Here is a 24400-nt window from a genome sequence, read left to right as displayed (position 1 = left end):
TTTTAAGTCGCTCATAACATGCAACACACGCACAGATAAGTTTTTATTATCATTTTTTGTTTGTTTTAATCACAATAAAACGAGCTGATTAGAAACTCAACCTATCCCCAAAATCGATATCAATCAATTCTTGTAAAACTGGCGGGAAATACGTGACAGAAGAACAGAAATATTTAAATCTGACAACAACAAAGATTAATAACCAAAAGGAAAGAAATACGATTCAAAAGGTGTATCTCCGTTTTTGCCCTCAATTGTTTACTTCCCAACTCAATTTTTTGGTGATAATTATAATATACTCACCCAGGGCACGAATGAAAAATTGGAAAAGAAATATATAATTGAATTGACAGCCAAGATGGAGAGAGACATTCTTAACTAACAAAGAAAGTATCCGTTTACAAAGCCATTCAAAGCGTCGCTGATGTTGAGGGGCTCGTAAGACTTAAATAACGGTCCCTCCCTACAAAAGAATAACGGGTAGTTGAGCATTAACGTTTCACATGACACCGAGGTAGGGCTTCAGGTGGGTTGTGTGCCAGTACAACCGAGGACAGGTATGGGGTCAGATAACATGTATTCCGCCAACTAAAACCTCCTAAATCATTGTCATGGATACCAGGTAATCGTCAAGGGTGATAGAGTGTATGTGCCCCTTTTTACTGAGGGACAAAGCCACCATTATTAAAGGGCCGGAAATTGGATATGATGCATGTCGGGAAACTATAGACCCACAAAAATGGAGGCTTTGTTGCCTGGCGATAGTTTCAAAGATGATGTATTGAAATTCAAAAGAACAGTGAGATTTATATGATAATGATTGTAATTGATCGTCGCAGATTTACTTCCGAGTATGGTTTAAATTCAATGCGGACGTCATGAAGGCCCCCTCATGTCCTATACTTAAGGCCATATGCTACATTACAGTGGTATGCGTCTCTTTTTGCAAAAGAGTTCTATTAAAAACACCGTACGAAACATTTCTCAAGAATTGACATATGAATATGGCTTATGATTAAATTGACGACACAATGTCAGAAGGATTAGACACCATAATATTGCTAACAAAACAGGCATAATACAAACATATATTTCACAGTCATAATATACCATATAACCTTAAGTCGTTTTTTTCTGAGAGAGAATTTCCCTTCGAAATATATTTAACTGTACCATAAGGATATCGGGGAATCGATGTAACATTAAAGTTTGTTTTATCCAAAAGCAGATGCAGAATGATCATAAGATATTCTTGTTGAAGCTTTATATTATCTTTCATTTTTTGAATTCCACTCTTTCGGACAGCGGAACGGTGTGGCTACTGTAAGCCTTTACACATCGTGCGGCGATGAACGAGAGACTTTTTGATGTAAGAAAGCAACGGCGAACATTAACGTTATAAAGGTATGCAGAGTTAACTTGACCTTAGTCATAATAACGTATTTCGCCAGAGAAATGCCATATCGATGGTTCATTGACATTTTCCTGATGAATGAAATTCGCGAAAGGAAAAACAACACGATATTATACTCAATTTATGTGCATTTTGTTCACTTGTGTTTCAATAAAAATATGTTTTAAATTGTAATCCAGAACTATTATGGAGGGACTATTACTTTTATTGACGGCACTATACAAATTCGTGGAAATCTTAACCACAAATTCACTCCAAAACACATAATGTATTCCCTCGCAAAAAGTGTAACTAAAAAGACCAACCATATTTGAATAGAGGGTAGACCCTCCGCACTAAAAACGCTGAATCTTGAGAATGTGAAGAGAAGAACGAAGAACGACGCAATAAAAGAAAGGGGAACAGGAACGAAGCCAGCAGGTACGCACAGGTGAGAAAGGGAAGATGCACCACACCTGTCGATTATACAGGTGCAAACAATAGCCGAGAGAAATGTAGTCCTTTTAAACGACGACGGCTACATAGGGTCACATTCTGACCCCTAACAATGGCGTTCACCAACAATCGACCCTTTCCCTAACAATGGCGTCCCCTAACGCTCGGCCCTTTCGAATGAAATCCGAGCCCGCTGCTTTGTTTGAAAACGATGGCACGTGATCGTTAATTTTTATCAGCTTTACCGGTTAGTTCGATGTGAATCATTTTAAATTGAAGGTTTAAACCGTTTAGAATTCAATACATGTAGCGTCCCTTGTGATCAAACTGATTTTGGACTTATTTTTTGATAGGGCATTCGAGTACTGTTACAAGATACTATTTCTTATAATGTCGTAACACAAAAGACAGCTAAGGGCGACATCAATGACCGGTTTTTGGCAAGTGTTTTTATCCCCCTCCCCTGCCTGTTGAATAGAAGCCTGAGGCAGGTTCTAAAACTCAGGTCAATGAATTTACAAGGGAACGGGAAAATACACACAACGCTACATTACTGTACTTCCACAGGGACCTGAGAATTAGATACAGCTATTTTTTGGACCTAAACTAATGTGTTTAGAGTAATTTTACACGTTTGTTCCTAAATATTTGCTTCCAAGATTGAAATTGATATTCTTACCATTCCTTAACGCATAAAACTACTGAAAATCTTAAATACATTTTTTTGTATCTTTTTTAATTTAGTATCTTTTGTATGGCACTGTCGTCTGGTCACATACAATCCCTACGATTTTCAGAAAATTGTGGAGAATGGCTTATGTCAGCCATGATGTATAGATTAAAATCAGAAAAAGTGAAACAAAATGCTGGAAAGTGGAAATAAAAGCAATCAAAAGAAGACACCACCGCTATATCATTTTACCCTAAGCCGCTGTTTCGTATTCACTGCAGCCGTCGTTTCGTAATTATCCAATGTTCTTTTTGTAGCTTTACAGTTGCGGCAATTCTATTTCGAGTTTTGCTCATTTGTCAACATAACATTTGTTTTAAAGTTCATGGACAACAAGTCTAGAAATGGCCTACTTTTCATTGTTTTAAACGACTAAATGCCAGACTACGCTGGCCATATTCAGTTCTAGGAGAATCGAAGAGAACGATGTATTCCTGATAGTTTAAAGCTATTTATTGCCAGAAGTAGACAAAGGGATTATACACAGGTTATTGCAATTTATCAACGCCTTAAACATTTTCAACGAGAGTACAATAGTGGCAACACGTATATAAGTTTATTGTTCAGATACAAGATGTAGTCGTTGACTTTGGTCTCCAAATGATAGACAAGAACTTACACAGCAGACTGATCATGGCCATTAATTACCACCAGACGGACAACTTTGTTTTTTGGTCCATGAAATAGCGAGACTTAAGTCCAATTTGATTTTTTCTTTATTTCTTCAATTTCAGTTTTATGACCCCAAGGACAACACATTTTCTTCTACAGTCATTAAAATGGACAGAACTTTTACTCAAAATTACCCAAATTACTCCCCTATCTGGCCATCAAATCCTTAAAGATCTACAGAAAAGACCCGTATGTTGCTTATGATTTCATGTTCGGGGAAGGCGACATCGATCAATTTTCAAATGTAGCTGGTCTTTTTTCATATTTTATACATTATTTTGTACTTTCTTAATACACAGCTATTAGCTTTTTGACATTTCTACGCCTGGGCGACCGTAAGTCGACGTAAACAAGCGTGAATTGCTGGGATCTTGACTCACAAATCGGAATATTTTTTTTTAATTAAAGGAAATCTTGTCCACGGGTATACGACTGCCACGCATGGCTTGAGCACATCTCTCTGATCGCAGACGAGAACGCCATCGCTAAGATGGATGTTACGTTATCATGCGAAAATCAAAAATGAAATCATCGTTTTATTGAGTAAAAAGTTCATGTAGCCGTGACTATGTCAAAAGTCATTAGCTGTTACCTGTCAGTGACAGGTTTAAAAACATACCTTTCCCAAACACACCTTGAATGCGATATATTTTCTCCACGTATACGGGTACAATGTATATATATACGTAAAAGATAGGCATCGGCTGTCAATGTAGGCAGAAGTATTTAAAAACACGTCCCTAAAAGCACGAATCTTGACACTTAAGTCAGCACAAGGTTGTTGCTATGTGTCTATGTTTTTGTTTAATTTTCTTTTTGTTGGTTTACGGTTAAATATGAAGTAAAATAAATTTGTTATTAGGCGGGACTTAATGTAAACATTTGTTTTAGACCCGGCTGCTTCTGACAAAGTTTTAGGTAAGTAACAGTTTAAAAATATTGTAAAATTAGGGTAAACGTGACGTATTTAATATCGCTTCCTGACTTGCTTTTGCACACCTGTCGCTGTTCTAAAACACCCAAAAATAATGTGTCAGTTCGAATAAAATTACAAAAATTAAAGTGCCCTCTATAACATGAAATTGCAAAGCAAAGCTAGATGTTTGTGATCAGATCGAGCGAGACTATAACAATGACACAGGGTTCCGGTATACTGCCTGCTACTATTCTTATGGACTTATAAAACATTCCTGTTTGTGAAATCTGCCTCGCGTCCTTGACCTCGTTTCTGTTAAACAGGTATGTTAGAAACATAGGGATGAGGTCGCTTTATTTGTAACATATAACATAAACTCGTCTCCTCGACCGAAACCTTTTTTTGTAATAAACCGATCCACGCCCCTGTGATTATAAGCACTGAGTCAGGGTATGTATCACGTGCAAAGAAGATGACGTGTCAAGAGAAACACCCTCGGATTCCGGAGAGGGGTCGGGGTCTGTGGTCTCAGGCGCAACACATTTATTGTTTGAAGATTTTTGTTACCTACTGTAGTTTTTCACATTCTCTTACGGTTTTGCCAGACGACAAAATCTGATTCGCCTGCTACTATCGCCAAATGACATATTCTAAATGTCCATTTTCTTACATGTTTCACTCCATATGATACAGGATAGTCTAGTCCCAATTACAATTTGCATTTAGCTACACTGTAGCATAATTTTTATTCTATAAGAAACAATTTCTCCTAGAGCGTGTCTAGACCTGGCACGAGGCTATTTTCGGCATTAGCGATTCATTATCAAAAGCACATTATGAAGAATTCTATTTTTTTCACTACAAATGATGGAATTTTCGCAGACTTTTATTTTCCTTAACTTCCTAAAATCCTTAATTCGCGAATAAAATCCCTATTTACATTTGCCTGGCTAAATCTTCGATAATTCGCGATCTACTTCTTCGCATATTACCACACATGTCCATACATTTCGCGAAGTAAAACGGATTTAAAACTGCCAAATAGTCTTATTTCAATAAAAAAACAAAAACGACTTTTTTACACAAAGAAGCGTCGATTGTACATGTCTAGATTCGCTTAACCCCCAGATGACAATTTGAAATATCTCCGCGACAGAATTGGATTGTAGAAATCTTTCCATCGTCCCCAATGGAACTCCAGTCCAATATTAGAAATTTATTTTTTATTGTAAGTCGACGACAGACGGATGAAACCATCGAAAAAAGTTGTTTAGGATCTGGCATAACGACACAGTTTTATTACCGATACATCGTACGTAACTCATAAACTTCAGACCATGAAACGCCCATGGTGATTTTTTTCCCTGCCGGAAATATAATAAATGGATTTCTTCCAATGAGTTTTTGCATATAATATAGGGAATTGGATGGCATTTTATTGTTATAGCAATGTGAAATTCGCATATGAATAAATGCTGGAAAGGAAGACACTTTGTAATGGCCTTCTATTGTACATGAATTGAAAAGAAGAATGTGTCGCCAATATATTCTAGTACGCTCAGAGCCATTGACTTCCACTAACTTGAATTTTTTATTTTACGGGCAATTCTTTTCGCTTACATACAGTATGTAGTGTCATTATAGACAAAGCAAAAATATACTTCGGACCTTTTTTACAATTAGTTAAGAAAAACAATCTTAATGCTTCAAACATCAAACCAGAGTGTTAGGATCAACGCAGCAACTTTTAATAGCCTTTTCCTGAATAATGTTAAAGAAAAGTTGTACTATCTTTCAATGCGGATGGAGATAGTTTGTATCTGTTTGCATAGTAATGAGGCCATTATGCGGAAAGGGATTCCGCGTAGGAATACACTTTTAATGCGGACCTATATATTTAAAATTATTACCTCTAAAAATCTAAAAAGAAAAATGATGTATGTTGACAAACACGGAGTGGGGGTTTGTATTATAAACGTGACACGAAATATCAATTATGCATATCATGTTTATAATAATGACAGATAGGATCTTATATCATCGCGCTCAAAAAAACTGACAAGTCTCTAAAAGCAATTTAATTGCATCCAACGAAACTTTGCCAAAAAACTGTAGCTGAAGTATCAAATGAATGGAATATCGATTTTGAAACCAGCAAAGTTACGAAACAATTCCGTCCCTACCGTCAAGGTGAACAATGTCGCAATGCTCACGAAGTCGCTTCCATATAAAAGGCTGTTTCTTCGCTTTTTGTCATTAACAGATGTCGTAACGTTTCGGAAAAGGTCTTGATTTCCCTACTGGAATAAATTCCATCTTAGAAAAAAAAAAAGTTTTGATTGGAGTCTTGAATCTTGTAGTTTAATTATCATATGGGGGCAATATAAAAAGAATTCGTAATACAATTGGAACGTTTCGAGTTTTCAGTTCATTCGTAAATCAGGGATGTCAAAGCTGAGCTGAGGCCCTTAGACATACCTCTAGTAGGTAACAGCGATCAATTAAAACCTCGATATAATGCCTCGTTCTATTTGGCACATCGCTTACCGCCAACACACTTTAACGTCCCATTTTGTTTTTTCTTTGCTTTTTCTTTATATTTTTCCCTCCATATAGCGGCAGACCCTTCTTTAACGCCAACATTTTGCTATACAAAGGGTAATAGTATAACGATGTTTTACTGTATAACTTTCATTTTGGGTTGGTTTGTGTTTTACGTCCTATTAACAGCTATAGTGATTTAAGAACATGCCGGAGTTCCCGGAGAAAAACCACCGACCTACGGCACGTACCTGGCGACTGCCCCACGTAGGTCTCGAACCCGCAACACATTGGTGGAGGGCCTGTGATCCTAGACTGNCCCCCCCCCCCCCCCCCCCCCCCCCTCTTAAAAGAAGTAAGAATACGATTGAATTACGTTTATGAAACAAATTGATAATTGAGAGAGCAAAAAGTTTGAAAACTCAATGAGTACATACATTATTTAAAAAACAAACATTTAATAGATTTGATGACGAAATCGATCAAAAATGGGGTGGGCTTAAACGCGAATGTAGGTCATCCCTCCCATTATCACATCCTCTGTGCATCCCTTCGGTCAGCAAAAACGAGAACTTGTCGTCGTGTATGACACTATATCGACCATATATCGGACTGTAATATTCCGCTAGACTATTGGAAACCATATGGGAGCAGAATGATTTGTCTTTATACGATTTCTCGGGGGACAGATTACGTCGGAAATGAGAGACTTCATCAAAAAGTAATCATAATAGTTTTGACTATCCACACAAATCTGTGTTTGCACACCAGCGAGATATTTGTACATGACTGAATGTCTTTCTGATAACCGATCGACTCGGGAACAGATCGACCAAATCCCGACCGGCCATTACAATTACAAGGTTGAGAGATTTGTCAGCAACAAAGCCTGTTTATCTTAACGAAGTCCACATAATATTTTTCATCATCGATGTTAAGAATGTTATACGTTCTTTATCATACTGGGTTATTATACCGAATCCAAAATATTTATATTATAATCTGAATTTTCTACTTTTATGAGAAATTCAGCGTTTTGATTTATCTACATGTTTTCAATGGCAGGACACGAAGAGACAAAGACATAATTTTCATATCAGAATTTACAATAATAAAATGTTCATAACATTTAAACCGTGTCTTGGACGAATCAATATTTCACACACAATTAAATTAGCAAATTAGTCTGTTTAACCCTAATCTGAATTTGCCAAACGATAAACTTTTTGACATTTATGAGAATTAAGCTAACCATTCTTTCATGTATGACCGTTGTCTTTCTTCATTGGGCTTTGTACAGAGTAGTATAGCTAAAGTTTCATCAGCTTCACCATATGTTAATTTTTGAAATATATATTAATTTTGCATGTGACCATAACAAAGCAAAACAGGACAGTAAGCTTTATTTATTATACTATTGAATACACTAAATACAGATTTTGAAGTTGTTTAATAAATAAAAAATAAGTAAAATAAATGTTCCTCAAGTTGACAAATCTTTCACTATCAACGCTGTGTTCCATGATTGTTGAAGCCGAATCGGTAATCGAAAACCCATTAGATAAGGACTGTGTTAAATGCGATAGAACGAACCACTGTGATGCGTTCACCGGAAGTACCATATCAAAATCGCGCAAAGTTGCGAAACAAGACACGGACATGATCGAAACATCGTTATGAATTGTAACTTTTGTGCTAAATGTTTACCTAGATCAACTTCCGTCATTTCTATATGAACGAAGGACATCAGGTGGTTGGATAAATGTTAGGCAGCAACATGCAGTATCTTCATCAATGTCACTGCCTTCCGGTCGTTACACAGATCGATCGAAATTACGTTTCATGTAGATTCAATATGGCGACGATTACACAGAAACCCATTATCTATCAACCTTCATACAAAAAATAATGAAGGCCAGCGTTCTTGTATCCCCGCAGTCTTTTCGTTGTACTAGAAACTTGAATTCAAATACGCTTCAGTTTTCAAGAGTTAAAGGAATCGTAGCTTTCATATTAGCAAAGGCCGTGTAGCCGTGGTCTATTTCGTTGTTTCGTTGTTTCGGTGTTCGGGAGAAAAGGGAATCACCTTTCTATATTTCTACCTCAGCAGAAAAAAAAAGCGAAGACAGGCCTTATTCTGTGTTTTCAGTCCCTCTCTAGTGGAAACTTGATTTCAAATACGCTTGTGAGTTCGAAAGACAGGGGGATATCCATTCAATATTTCTACATAAACAGAAAAGTAAGCCAAGGCCAGCCTTATTCTGTGTCCGTTGTCGATTTCGTTTTAGGAGAAACTTGATTCCAAATATGTTTCTGTGTTCTTTAGAGACAAATGAATCTTCTTTCAATATTTATTTAGGTAATAGGTTAGTTCGGCTATGGGGGATAATCAAAGCCCGAACAATTTGTCAGATTTTACCGTAACAATGCCGCTGAAATGTTAACCCAACATGATAACTTCCTCTAACTACGCATTTACCTCATGTGATTATGAACCGTGCCTAAAAATCGTTCTCACTGCCGAGCTTGAAATCGTTTCATTGCGCTACTTAAATAGAATTTTTGACATGGTATAAATGCTTTGTTATAGAACGACTCCTAGTAATTAAATGAAATAAATATAAAGACAGCAGTGTATTGAAGAGCGGGCTCCTGTGATCATGAAACTCGAAATTATCAGAAATTCTTGACGATGAAATAAATGATACCGGCACAAACATTAACGATACCAAAAAGCTTCAGAACAGATTTATAATAAAGACATCTTTACAGAGAATTCGTTATGAAATACAATCACAAGGCGATAGGATTGTGAATATTATTTGAAATTAATACATCTAGCAGTAATGAATTAGGGAAATGATTATGGAACAGAATTGAGGAAATTATAGTGAAATAGACGACTCAATCCCTTAGAAATTAAAACAGTGCTAGAATTTTGGAATGTATCAGACCAACTCTAGATTATTTTTTTCAAATCTTAGAAAACTAAAGGGAAGATGGGGTTTGTTAGTTGGGTGGGGTAGGGGTAGGAAATCCTCTGAAAACGGGGGGAAATCACATATCTGAGACAATTTAAACAAAATCTGGATAAAATTAGCAAAATATGCAGATAAAGTAATTTGCTTTAGAATTTGCAAATGGATATCTGAACAAATGTGACATAACAAAAATCTATAGCGGTGATCTAAACAAAAGAAACACCGACAGAAAATCTATAGCGACATAATTTGATATGATATCTGGAGAAAACATCTGATAGAAAAAAACCTGGTGACAAAATGTTGAACGATTATGTCGCCATCGCGATCTGAGTTGGACAGCTGCCGCGTGCTAAATGCTCCAGCGGGATGGAATTGGAGAAATATTCATCGATTATCGATTCGTCAGTGGAAGCTGGCGATAATTGCAAAGCAAGAGAATTCAATGAACACGCAGAAACATATAGCCTCGTGGCATAGACAAACTTCTAAATTATTAAAGTGTTTATCTATGTTACCAGGTTTGCTCACTGAAACGGAACGTTGGTTTTCTAAGGAGTCGGGCACTTGGGAATGTAACATGTATGAAATAGTGAAGTGTATACACGTGTGCACACATGTACACACGTGTTTTTCATCCCTTAACAGATACATATACATGCACATGCCACAAACGGTCGGATGTAGATGTTTATTATACGCCCTGCTGTGAATTATTGATATCGCTTTAGTGTCGTATTCGCGGCAGATGTCTCCACGCGCACTGTAAACTCACAAAACCGATCGAGTTAAAAATCTACATAGAGCGGTGCATCTTTCACAATTCAACTGACACCAGAAAAGGTTACGACATCGGAAAAGGGCTTGCCAATTCATTTCAATTGACTTTCAAAGACCAAAACAATTGGCCTTCACATTTTAAGTTGAAATCAATTTCACTTGCCATTCAAATATCGAGCGGAAATCAATTTCATTGGCTATTCAAAGATCAAAATAATGTGTAATCTAATCCAATTGACAAGGGGGCCTTTTTGCTGTCGATTTTTATCATTATAAATGTTTTCTCCAAAATAGGCTACATTTTAGCCCTTACCGTTCTACTTAATCTTAAAACGTTCCATGGAAATACATCTGTAGTATTTAAATCCGAGTAAAACCTCCCGTTATTCCCCTTAACGCGAACGTCTCTAAATTCAAAAATATGGATTTCCATCAAGTTACGCAAAAACACACGACATTAATATCTAATCCACAAATTATATCATCTATCATGTTCGGGCCAAGGAGCGCTGGGAACATTAAGGACGATTATGTAAGGACAGCACGTGAGCTCGTGCCAGAAACCGGAAGATGTTATCCCCGTATTATCTGTATTTGGATCCATCACTTGCACGCGGAGAATAATGTCACGCGCCAAATCGACTTATTTAGGGAGAAATCAAGAGCAAGCTACAAGTATTGTCTCGTGAGCCCAATTGACTTGTTCGGACAGAATTCAAGAAGAAAGCTTAGCCCATTGTTTCGTAAGTGTGGAACCATGAACATGGTGAAGTGTATTTTTAAATTTTCATGAATTATCAAGTATTAAACAAGACTAATTTCAAAGTCATCTTATAGATACAAGGGTTTCGCTTTCAGGGGTCTACCAGGTTACTTTTAAGTCCATTTGAAGGTCCCATTCCAAATTGAAAAAGTATTCGATTTTCCCCAATTTACCCATTTACAATTCCAAATTGGGAAATCTAAATAAAATAAATGCATAAATTTAAAATAAATTCCTCTCGGTTGACTGAGTTCTCAAAATGCAACGTATGCAACAAAGACAGGCTTAAATAAAAGTTAAACAATATAATTTAATGCATTTAGAGCTAATATAATGATGATCAAGACTTCCCAAAACGGTAATTGTGTCGATTTAATTCCCAATTTTATCCCAAGGTCCGTTTCCAAAACCCCCTGATAAAGTCCCGGCTTTCGATACACATATCGTCGAAGATGCCAAAACTGTTGCGATACCGAAACAAAAGGAAAGACAACATGGAGCAAATGGTCCCGTCATGTATGTAGACACTGTCATCAAAAACGTTATTGCAAGGATGTAAAACAAAAATTACCAGATCACCCAGTAGGAATTCTCGAAGAAGTATAGATGTGTATACGTAGACATTGTGTAACATATTTAGTGTTTTCACCATTTATAACAATCCCTTCTTTCACTAATCTTAGTTGCTTCAATATCGTCAAAACCGAAGACAGATTGAACAGGGTGTCCACATTAGTCGCCTCAAAGCCGAGGACAGACTGAGCAGGGTACCCACATTAGTCGCCTCAAAGCTGATGACATACTTAGCAGGGTACCTACATTAGTCGCCTCAAAGCTGATGGCAGACTTAGCAGGGTACCCACATTAGTCGACTCAAAACCGAAGACAGATTGAGCAGGGTACCCACATTAGTCGCCTCAAAGCTGATGGCAGACTTAGCAGGGTACCCAGATCAGTCGCCTCAAAGCTGATGGTAGACTTAGCAGGGTACCCACATTAGTCGCATCAAAGCCGAGGACAGACTGAGCAGGGTACCCACATTAGTCGCCTCAAAGCTGATGGCAATCTTAGCAGAGTAACCTCGTTAGTCGCCTCATACCTTCGTGCGGTGGGATACAGATATTCTAGTCTTTCACAGTTAGCGTAATAGTGTAGAGTGGACATTTGTTTGGCCTGGCATTGTTGATTATTCTTGTTTACATGACGGACATGTGTGGCAAATTACAGAGAAAGAAATTATGGCCCTGACACACATACAATCTGTGAAACAAGTATTGTGAGCCAAGTCCCGCCATCTTGTTAATTGGTGGGAGTGTTATGGTTGTTTTCTGGACGAGTGCGCTAAACATTATCTCAATTATGTTGCGCTGTCTAGAACGGGAAGCTTCATGCCACACAATTGCACGTGCAATGACGAAATTCATCAAGATTTTGGGTGCATTCGATTGAGATATCTTGACATTTCTTTTAAGTAGAATAAGATTTATAGAGGATAGTGCATAATCGGAAACTTCGCCAGCATCTAATGGAAAATTTTCGGATTGCATTTCATCTGTCAAGAAAGTATATAAAGGGGACACATTTTTAACCGACATGTTTGAGTATTTGGTTGAGAACTTCCCTGTTCGCCATCTAATGTTATGTTGAAGAAGGCTTTGGTTGGAAATTTTCTGATTTGAAAGTCCAAAAATATCTCTGTGAACTTTCCGGGTTTGTTATTGCAGCCAACATTTGGAGTATGTACCGTATATAGACTTCATTCGGAACCCTTCTAAATTCTCAAGACTTACTTTAACTGGAAAACGTGTTGTTTATTTTAAATTTGTCGCTCACCTTTTAGTATCGAAAGGAAAAGGGACACTTCCTTAAGTCATATCAATTTTTACGTAATATTTTGTGGGGGAACTTCCCATTTTTTTAACTGTAGACCTGTTTAAGATGCCGTTGGCTGGGAAACCTACCATTTGGCACACATACCTACAGACACAGTGTCATCAAACGTTAGACAATTACAAGTATATCAAGATTCTTTGTTCGTGTATAACCGAGATCGGAGCCGATTCTGTCACATCTCCCGCCAACGCCACACATGTCTGCATGTAATCCACACGTTTTACGCCGCACTCGACATCAGTAGGGTGATGTAAACATTTAACCCTTGATTGTCTATGTCAAAACAATGCTTATGCCTCTTAATGCAACTTGATGAAATGCACATGTGCAATATATATACATGTTGATTACGCCATAGTGGTTTCAGTACAACTGTATGGAGGCGCCAGGGATCAAATCTCGCTTCTTCAATGCATTGAACTAATCAAGCATGATGCTTTGTTTCTTGCGTCCTTTAAATTTTCATTTCACAGAAATGTCATAGCCAACACATGGCAGCTTGACACACCACCCAGACACCCGAACTAAAGTTATATTTACTGCCTGATAGCCATCTGTCAATAATTATATCTACCGCCTAATAGTTCCCGTGTCGACATTTATATCTACTGCCTGATGGCCTCCTTGTATAATATCATATTTACTATCCGATAATCCCCGTCTCAGTATCTTTCTTCGTTATATCTAGCGCCTGATAGCCCCTGTGTTTTGGTTATATCTACCGCCTCATAGCCCATGTGTCTTCGTTATATCTACCTCGCCCCCTGTCTTCGTTATATCTAGCGCCTGATAGCCCTCATGTCTTCGTTATATCTACCGCCTCATAGCCCTCGTGTCTTCGTTATATCTACCGCCTCATAGCCCATGTGTCTTCGTTATATCTACCGCCTGATAGCCCTCGTGTCTTCGTTATATCTACCGCCTGATAGCCCCTGTGTCTTCGTTATATCTACCTCGTCCCCTGTCTTCGTTATATCTACCGCCTGATCGACTCGTGTATTCGTTATATACCGCCTAATCGCCCCATGTCTTTGTTATATCAACTGTCTGATCGCCCCCGATTCTGTGTTATATCTACAACTCTGATCGCCCCCGACTGTGCGCTTTATCTACCACGACAGCCCACGTGTGTTCATTATTCCTACTGTCTTAAAGCCGCCGCGTTAATACTTATATCTACCGCCTGATGGCCCTCATGTTCTGTGTTGGGGATACACTGTGATAAACTGGAATACCTTGGCCTCTAAACATTAGACCACTGATAGTCTTATGTCAACATGTTGATATACTGGTGGCGTTAAACTCCAACGTTTACGATTCTCCGTTACGTTAATGCAATATTTATTCCTCTCCTAAGAAATCAAGCAAAAAGGGGTTCTGCTGGGAATCGCATTCATCTCTTCCCCCTCCCTATACACATTTGTCGCATTAACATCAGAAGTATATGGGTGTTTTTTTACAATACCAGGATATATTTTTTAATATCTCTCTCTCTATATAAAAATGTTGTTTTTTTTAAAAAACATGTAAGGAGAGGTTTTGATTGACGAGAATTTCTAGGCACTTCTTGCCCGTTCCAACCCCCAACCTCACTTTACCCAATCTTTGTTGCACCATTAACGAACACTCACGAATGTATCCCCGTTTTGTACTTCAATCTACATAATTGTTCAACTGAAACATGATGATTCAACATTCACTCCTCGAGGTAAGTGATATACTTCTTGTATAAATGATAATTTCCTGTTTCAAAATATCGCTTACACACTTTACAATGCCCAGTCATCCTTGCCTGTTGCCTGTATATGTAAGAGTAATTGCCATACATTTTACTTTCTATGGTATGTCTTTTGTGTTCGACGGAAAAATTTGAATTTTTTATTAAAAAATAAATGTTTTCATATATATGAAACACTTATAAACGTTCCTGAAACACCATGTACCACAAGTTAACATCATTGAAATGTGACAACACTTCGTAATTGAGATCTAAGGCCAACCATAACTAAATATTAGTTGCCTGAACACTTGAAATAATGAATGTAACCTCACAAAAGAATTCAGCTACATGTCAATAAAACCATGTTTATAAAATTATTTTTTGTTTATGATGCATTTTATCAACCTACCTGTTCCCCTTTTCAAACTAAAGTGACAAACATTTTATTCCTAAAACACAGATCGGTATACAGCACATCTTTAATAGGATTTGCCTTATTTTTTTAAAATTTAAACGCCAGTGATATTTATAGCTTAACTTTACTCGGTTTTAATGCTTCAAATGGCCATATATACTTGTTACATGTACATAAAGGTCTAGCTCTCAACTTCACTAATGTTTATAAGTAGAAAATGTTAGACTTAATTTCGATAGCAAAGAAGGACATTCTGAATTTTCATCAAGGACCAAACGTTTTCAGTTATTTCATATTTCGTATTTGTGTTCAATGTGCTGAAATTTTCTTTGTTTAAAGAAAAGTATTAGATGATGGAGATACAATATAGCTGTCTTAGAACCGTTAATGGGGGGGGGGGATAGGGTAAGGATTTTGGGGTTGAACAGGTCGCTTAAAACCAGTGTAGCTTATAGAGTACTGCTTGTGGGATCGTTGTGGGGTAAACTACTGGTCATCACCTAAAACTACAATGGTCATCAGTGGCTGGATAATATGGTTGGACGTTATGTCACGTGCGGGTATTAGTGACTTCTACATGTGATCGACTGTGGGAATATACGTGCCGACTCCCTATTTTTGAGGGAAACTCCCTATTTTTGGCCCCTAAAATTAAATATTTTCCACCAGTGAATTTGTTTAAATATCCCTACACTCTAAGATCTTATGATTTTACATGGAAGAATTACTCAAAAGATACCGTTTTAAAGTGTTGTTTTCCCCTAGGGGTAAATACACGCATTTTAATTATGTTTTTAATTTTGAACACACGGAATTTCCCTGTGGAGATTCCAAAGGATGGCAAGTATCAGGAAATCAAGCGGACATATTTATTAGTTTAATCGGGGTTACTTGCATTTTACCGTATACAAGATGACAGGGACAGAAAACATAACAAACTTTGAATAATTAAGTATAAAAGACAAATCATCGACTCACCTTTAAAAAGCTGATTGTTGTCCACATTTTTCTGGTGCTCTTCGTGATGTGAAATACTTGCACAGTAGCCCGAGGGCGCGTCACAAACCACACTATACCAAAGTCCAATATATACCTTTCTCCCAGTAATTTTGTCCGTCCATATTCCCCATCCCTGGGTCGCGAAACTGATTAACTGAAACAGGGTACACACTCCGGCCAAAACACACAAGGTCAAGGACACAGCACGAGACATGGCTAGTCCCGTTTTCCTCATTTGGAGTAACGAACGACCTTCACCTATGTTTTCGAGTTATCCGTATTTTAAAACTTGTGTCGGAGTTAAAATAGGTACATAGTACGAAATAAAATATCCTTCGTATATGAAACGTACAAAAACAATACACACAAACGATTTTATCTCGTTAAAATGCTGGAATCGTAAAAAATCTATACTAAGTTTAATTCTATCATCAAATAAGTGATGATGATTTTACAATATCACGTCATCTTGTCATGATGAAATAAATGATAATTCCCGAGCTGGATATTACTCCGTTTCCCATATGGTATTTATCTGTGTAAATTTCCTGATTCGACCGGACCGATCATCATTCCATATCCAATCTATATACCCTGTTCTCCGAGCGACTACGTGTTGTCGGCTGCGCTGTCCGCCCTCGTCTGAACCAGCACCTGTGTGTGTAGGTAGGCGATCCCGGAATCTCGCGCTCCAGTGCACTGGAAAACGAAGCAGTAAGACACACAATGAGTTCAGATTTATGACACAAATCGATGTTATCTCGTCAAAACAGTGGTGATTGCGAATCCTTTCTGACTAATTAGTGCCAGTAAGCGGCAATACAACCGAAATGACTGAATTCTGCAAAATACATCGGTACTCACATTCGTGCTTATTATATACAGTCAATACATGAACATATACAGTCGAAACAGTAATGTTATAGGCCTAGGAGTCGTCATAATACCTTGATACTCCAATTTAAATTCACGCTCATTTTTTAGTTTTAAAAAGCAAATTTTAACAATCGTGAATATTTTCACACATGTGTTGATGCACACACGTGCTTGGTGAAATATATCACAATACACGTCTCTAAATGTAACGTTTTCAACACAGTACTTAATGCTCCGTTCAACAACACTCGCAAATACGTTCGTTCATGTATTTAATATTTGGCATAAATATTTTCAAAATATGGCTCGGAATAAGAACTGTGAAACACTCACACCCTCCAAAACTCGTACTCAGTAACACAGGGACTTGAGAATTTGTTTTCCAACGGTACTAAGCATTTTTTGTACAACAACTAGAAATGTGGTTTGTGCAAGAAAGTTAGGTGGGGTAGATTTTTCGACATCGAGAGCTTTCCTCCCTTCTCGTATATATCATCATGGGGTGGCGTTGATCTTAACCCTCTAAAACATACAAAATATCTCTGAACACCTTAGTTTAGGTCCAAATACAGCTGTAACAAATTCTGAAGTCCCTGTGTTCAGCAAAACAGCCAGTACATTCATGTAATGTAAATATTTTATAATTCAAAACAAACCCATTCCGTGCTACAGTCCCTATGGGCGGCTACATACAATACTATGCAACGTTATTGAGTGTTACGCCACATAAATCATGCACACATGTGTATACACATATTTACCAAATGGACACTTGTTCGATAAAGCATATATACCCGCACTACGTACAGTACAAACGAAAACCAACCCGAAATAAGTTGCTGATGTTCAGCCAGGGGGATGATACCGGCTCCGCATTGAATTGTACGAGACCCGAACACAGGGAGATATTCTTATACTGTTCGTGTGCATGTGTGTTCAAGGTAGTGAAAACAAGCACACATACACAGCCCTTCAAACACGTGTTAAGTGAAACAAACCACACGTGATGTAAAATTTTAAATACACACAATATCATTAAGTTGTAAATCAAACCGCGACAGCCAACAAATTGTGTTTACATAAAAGTCGTTAGCCTCCCTACCATACGTGTGAGGTAACACGAAGGAAAGTCGCGCCATTAGAAAGCCACGGAACAAATGATAATTTTATACGATGTCAATGACTTCCAGATCATCATTTTTAACGCTTACCTGTGAAAATAATCCCAATATAACTCCAATATCTACAGAGAGAAGTTGTACGCGTCTGTGATATGTGAAATGACCTCACGATTAAATACTATGTTTGCTCTGTATAAATGAAGACTCGCGAGCGAGCGTGGGTCTTTATAAGTTCGACCAACCGATGACTCACAATAGCTTTAGTCAATCGTCAGTTTAAAACCTTTGTCGTTTACAATGTAAATCAACGAAGCTTATTCACCATTATGACAAAAAAGACAAAATAGTTTTAGTGTATCCTGTCCTGAACTACCCCAGTTCAGGTGCGCTTTGCTTTTTGGCAGGTAGATTGATTGACGGTACATGAACAGTCATTTGTGTTTTATAAATACCCCAATCAGAACACGTGCTTTTAATCTAGACGTCTGTCAAAATATTGTGGCCGTATTTTACGTCTGTTTGTGTTCTTACATTGTTTTAAACACGTGTCAAACTAGTTGATTGGAACTACCAAGTTGTGTTCCTAAACCTTTGACCCCTGTTTAAGTTCATATTGACAAACACAAGCGGGAATAGTAATTATAAGTGAAACGTTAAAATATCAGTTTCATATTATTCATATTTTCACCATATCCACCTGTACAAACTCGCTTGCTATTGTGACACTCGGGTGCGAGTGAAACATTATACATTAAGTCAATCGAGCTTCAGGTATCATTACAGTATGCACGATTTGGTATCGATATCACTTACCCATAGTATCGATATCATTCATCAACATTATCGATATCACCCACCTTTAGTTTCGATATCTTCCACCTACAGTATCAATATCGTCGGTATAGTGTCGACACCACTTATCGACAGTATCGATATCACCCATTCATAGGTCTATAACAGCCGCACAAAGACTGATATCACCAATCAATAGACATGTATATCTATAGATCGATACCACTCACCCCTAACAACGCGACCCATTCATAGTAACGTCATCGTTCACCAACAGTATCGATACCATACACGTCTCCCCTAGTAACGTCAGCGTTCACCAACAGTATCGATACCATACACGTCTCCCCTAGTAACGTCGTCGTTCACCAACAGTATCGATACCATACACGTCTCCCCTAGTAACGCCATCGTTCACCAACAGTATCGATACCATACACGTCTCCCCTAGTAACGCCATCGTTCACCAACAGTATCGATACCACCCACGTCACCAACAGTATTGATACCATACACGTCACCCCTAGCAACGTCATCGTTCACCAACAGTATCGATCCCATACACGTCTCCCCTAGTAACGTCAGCGTTCACCAACAGTATCGATACCATACATATAGACATGTATATCTATAGATCGATACCACTCACCCCTAACAGCGCGACCCATTCATAGTAACGTCATCGTTCACCAACAGTATCGATACCATAAAGGCACCCCTAGTAACGTCATCGTTCACCAACAGTATTGATACAATACACGTCTCCCCTAGTAACGTCATCGTTCACCAACAGTATTGATACCATACACGTCACCCCTAGTAACGTCATCGTTCACCAACAGTATCGACACCATCCACGTCTCCCCTAGTAACGTCATCGTTCACCAACAGTATTGACACCATACACGTCAGCCCAAGTAACGTCATCGTTCACCAAAAGTATCGATACCATACGCATCACCCCTAGTAACGTCATCGTTCACCAACAGTATCGATACCATCCACGTCAGCTCTAGTTACGTCATCGTTCACCAACAGTATCGTTACCATACACGTCACCCCTAGTAACGTCATCGTTCACCAACAGTATCGATACCATCCACGTCTCCCCTAGTAACGTTATCGTTCCCCAACAGTATCGTTACCACCCACGTCACCCCTAGTAACGTCATCGTTCACCAACAGTATTGATACCATACACGTAACCCCTAGTTACGTCATCGTTCACCAACAGTATCGATACCATCCACGTCTCCCCTAGTAACGTCATCGTTCACCAACAGAATTGATACCATACACGTCAGCCCTAGTAACGTCATCGTTCACCAAAAGTATCGTTACCACCCACGTCACCCCTAGTAACGTCATCGTTCACCAACAGTATCGATACCATCCACGTCTCCCCTAGTAACGTCACCGTTCACCAACAGTATTGATACCATACACGTCCCCCCTAGTAACGTCATCGTTCACCAAAAGTATCGATACCATACGCATCACCCCTAGTAACGTCATCGTTCCCCAACAGTATCGATACCATCCACGTCAGCCCTAGTTACGTCATCGTTCACCAACAGTATCGATACCATACATGTCACCCCTAGTAACGTCATCGTTCACCAACAGTATCGATACCATACACGTCACCCCTTGTAACGTCATCGTTCCCCAACAGTATCGATACCATACACGTCACCCCTTGTAACGTCATCGTTCCCCAACAGTATCGATACCATACATGTCACCCCTATTAACGTCATCGTTCACCAACAGTACCGATACCATACACGTCCCCCCTAGTAACGTCATCGTTCACCAAAAGTATCGATACCATACGCATCCCCCCTAGTAACGTCATCGTTCACCAACAGTATCGATACCATACATGTCACCCCTAGTAACGTCATCGTTCACCAACAGTATCGATACTATCCACGTCACCCCTAGTAACGTCATCGTTCACCAACAGTATCGATTCCATACACGTCACCCCTAGTAACTTCATCGTTCCCCAACAGTATCGATACCATACACGTCACCCTAGCAACGTCATCATTCACCAACAGTATCGATAGCATACACGTCACCCCTAGTAACTTCATCGTTCCCCAACAGTATCGATACCATACACGTCACCCTAGCAACGTCATCATTCACCACCAGTATCGATACCATCCACGTCTCCCCTAGTAATGTCATCGTTCACCAACAGTATCGATCCCATCCACGTCTCCCCTAGTAACGTCATCGTTCACCAACAGTATCTATACTATCCACGTCACCCCTAGTAACGTCATCGTTCCCCAACAGTATCGATACCATACACGTCACCCTAGTAACGTCATCTTTCACCAACAGTATCGATACCATACACGTCACCCTAGTAACGGCATCGTTCACCAACAGTATCTATACCATCCACGTCACCCCTAGTAGCGTCATCGTTCACCAACAGTATCGATACCATATATGTCACCCCTAGTAACGTCATCGTTCACCAAAAGTATCGATACCATACACGTCAGCCCTAGTAACGTCATCGTTCACCAACAGTATCGCTACCATACACGTCACCCCCAGTAACGTCATCGTTCACCAACAGTATCGATATCATCCACGTCACCCCTAGTAACGTCATCGTTCCCCAACAGTATCGATACCATACACGTCACCCTAGCAACGTCATCGTTCACCAACAGTATCGATACCAACCACGTCACCCCTAGTAACGGCATCGTTCACCAACAGTATCGATACCATCCACGTCAGCTCTAGTTACGTCATCGTTCACCAACAGTATCGATACCAACCACGTCACCCCTAGTAACGGCATCGTTCACCAACAGTATCGATACCATCCACGTCAGCTCTAGTTACGTCATCGTTCACCAACAGTATCGATACCAACCACGTCACCCCTAGTAACGGCATCGTTCACCAACAGTATCGATACCATCCACGTATACCATCCACGTCTCCCCTAGTAATGTCATCGTTCACCAACAGTATCGATACCATCCACGTCATCCCTAGTAACGTCATCGTTCACCAACAGTATCGCTACCATACACGTCACCCCCAGTAACGTCATCGTTCACCACCAGTATCGATACCATACACGTCACCCCTTGTAACGTCATTGTTCACCAACAGTATCGATACCATACACGTCCCCCCCAGTAACGTCATCGTTCACCAACAGTATCGATTCCATCCACGTCACCCCTAGTAACGTCATCGTTCCCCAACAGTATCGATACCATACACGTCACCCTAGTAACGGCATCGTTCACCAACAGTATCTATACCATCCACGTCACCCCTAGTAGCGTCATCGTTCACCAACAGTATCGATTCCATACACGTCACCCCTAGTAACTTCATCGTTCACCAACAGTATTGATACCATACACGTAACCCCTAGTTACGTCATCGTTCACCAACAGTATCGATACCAACCACGTCACCCCTAGTAACGGCATCGTTCACCAACAGTATCTATACCATCCACGTCAGCCCTAGTTACGTCATCGTTCACCAACAGTATCGATACCAACCACGTCACCCCTAGTAACGGCATCGTTCACCAACAGTATCGATACCATACACGTCACCCTAGCAACGTCATCATTCACCAACAGTATCGATACCATCCACGTCTCCCCTAGTAACGTCATCGTTCACCAACAGTATCGATACCATACACGTCACCCCTAGTAACTTCATCGTTCACCAACAGTATCGATACCATACACGTCCCCCTAGCAACGTCATCATTCACCAACAGTATCGATACCATACACGTCACCCTAGCAACGTCATCGTTCACCAACAGTATCGATACCATCCACGTCTCCCCTATTAACGTCATCGTTCACCAACAGTATCGATACTATACACGTAACCCTAGTAACGTCATCGTTCACCAACAGTATCGATACCATCCACGTCACCCCTATTAACGTCATCGTTCACCAACAGTATCGATACCATACACGTCACCCCTAGTAACGTCATCGTTCACCAAGAGTATCGATACCATAAAGTCACCCCTAGTAACGTCATCGTTCACCAACAGTCGATACCATCCACGTCTCCCCTATTAACGTCAACGTTCACCAACAGTATCGATACTATACACGTAACCCAAGTAACGTCATCGTTCACCAACAGTATCGATACCATACACGTCACCCCTAGTAACGTCATCGTTCACCAGCATTATATTTACATTAGCTCCCATTGAAGCTGTGTAAACCGTGACTGCGTATAAATTACCGTATACGCAGTGAGATTCCTTGGAGACCATTGTTTCCTATTGATGACGTAATTTACATTGTGACGTCATAATGGTGACGTTGGAGATCCATCGCTGCTCGCAGGCTGTAGGCTGTTCATTTGCTTTGATTTACGCACGTTACGGAGGTTTTGTACCATTATAAAAGCAAAGTTATTGGAGTTAGCTTAAATCGATACCACCAACGTCACCCTAAGTAATGTCATCGTTCACCAACAGTATCAATACCATCCACGTCACCCCTAGTAACGTCATCGTTCACCAACAGTATCGATACCATACACGTCACCCCTTGTAACGTCATCGTTCACCAACAGTATCGATACCACCCACGTCACCAACAGTATTGATACCATACACGTCAGCCCTAGTAACGTCATCGTTCACCAACAGTATCGATCCCATCCACGTCATCCCTAGTACCGTCATCGTTCACCAACAGTATCGATTCCATCCACGGCATCCCTAGTAACGTCATCGTTCACCAACAGTATCAATACCATCCACGTCACCCCTAGTAACGTCATCGTTCACAAACAGTATCGATACCACCAACGTCACCCCTAGTAACGCCATCCTTCACCAACAGTATCGATAACGTCACCCCTAGTAAGGTCATCGTTCACCAACAGTATCGATACCACCAACGTCACCCCTAGTAACGTCATCCTTCACCAACAGTATCGATAACGTCACCCCTAGTAACGTCATCGTTCACCAACAGTATCGATTCCATCCACGGCATCCCTAGTAACGTCATCGATTACCAACAGTATCGATTCCATCCACGTCACCCCTAGTAACGTCATCGTTCACCAACAGTATCGATAGCATACACGTCACCCCTAGTAACGTCATCGTTCACCAACCGTATCGATACCATACACATCAGCCCTAGTAACGTCATCGTTAACCAACAGTATCGATACCATACACGTCACCCCTAATAACGTCATCGTTCACCAACAGTATCGATTCAATCCACGGCATCCCTAGTAACGTCATCGATTCCCAACAGTATCGATTCCATCCACGTCACCCCTAGTAACGGCATC

At 39.6% G+C, this 24400-nt stretch overlaps 1 protein-coding gene across 2 annotated transcripts in view; it reads right to left on the bottom strand.

The window, feature by feature from the left end:
- The window catches only part of LOC110458847, a 48522-nt gene that overhangs the window by 12205 nt on the left and 11917 nt on the right, over window positions 1-24400 (bottom strand). The window contains exons 1-2 of one of the 2 annotated variants that reach the window (XM_021510803.1): window positions 18347-18439; window positions 16239-16958 (exon numbers count right to left, since the gene is read on the bottom strand). In XM_021510803.1, the coding sequence (XP_021366478.1) occupies window positions 16239-16494 (256 nt within the window). In that variant the 5' untranslated portion in view covers window positions 16495-16958; window positions 18347-18439. Of the gene's footprint in view, window positions 1-16238; window positions 16959-18346; window positions 18440-24400 lie in introns of those variants that run through there. The other variant, XM_021510802.1, reaches the window with a different exon arrangement.

Source organism: Mizuhopecten yessoensis, unplaced genomic scaffold (genome assembly GCF_002113885.1).
Source record: "Mizuhopecten yessoensis strain PY_sf001 unplaced genomic scaffold, ASM211388v2 scaffold9847, whole genome shotgun sequence".
NCBI classification, from domain to species: Eukaryota; Metazoa; Mollusca; class Bivalvia; order Pectinida; family Pectinidae; genus Mizuhopecten; species Mizuhopecten yessoensis.
Note: the sequence above shows the minus strand (reverse complement) of the source record. Positions and strands in the feature narration are given on the sequence as shown.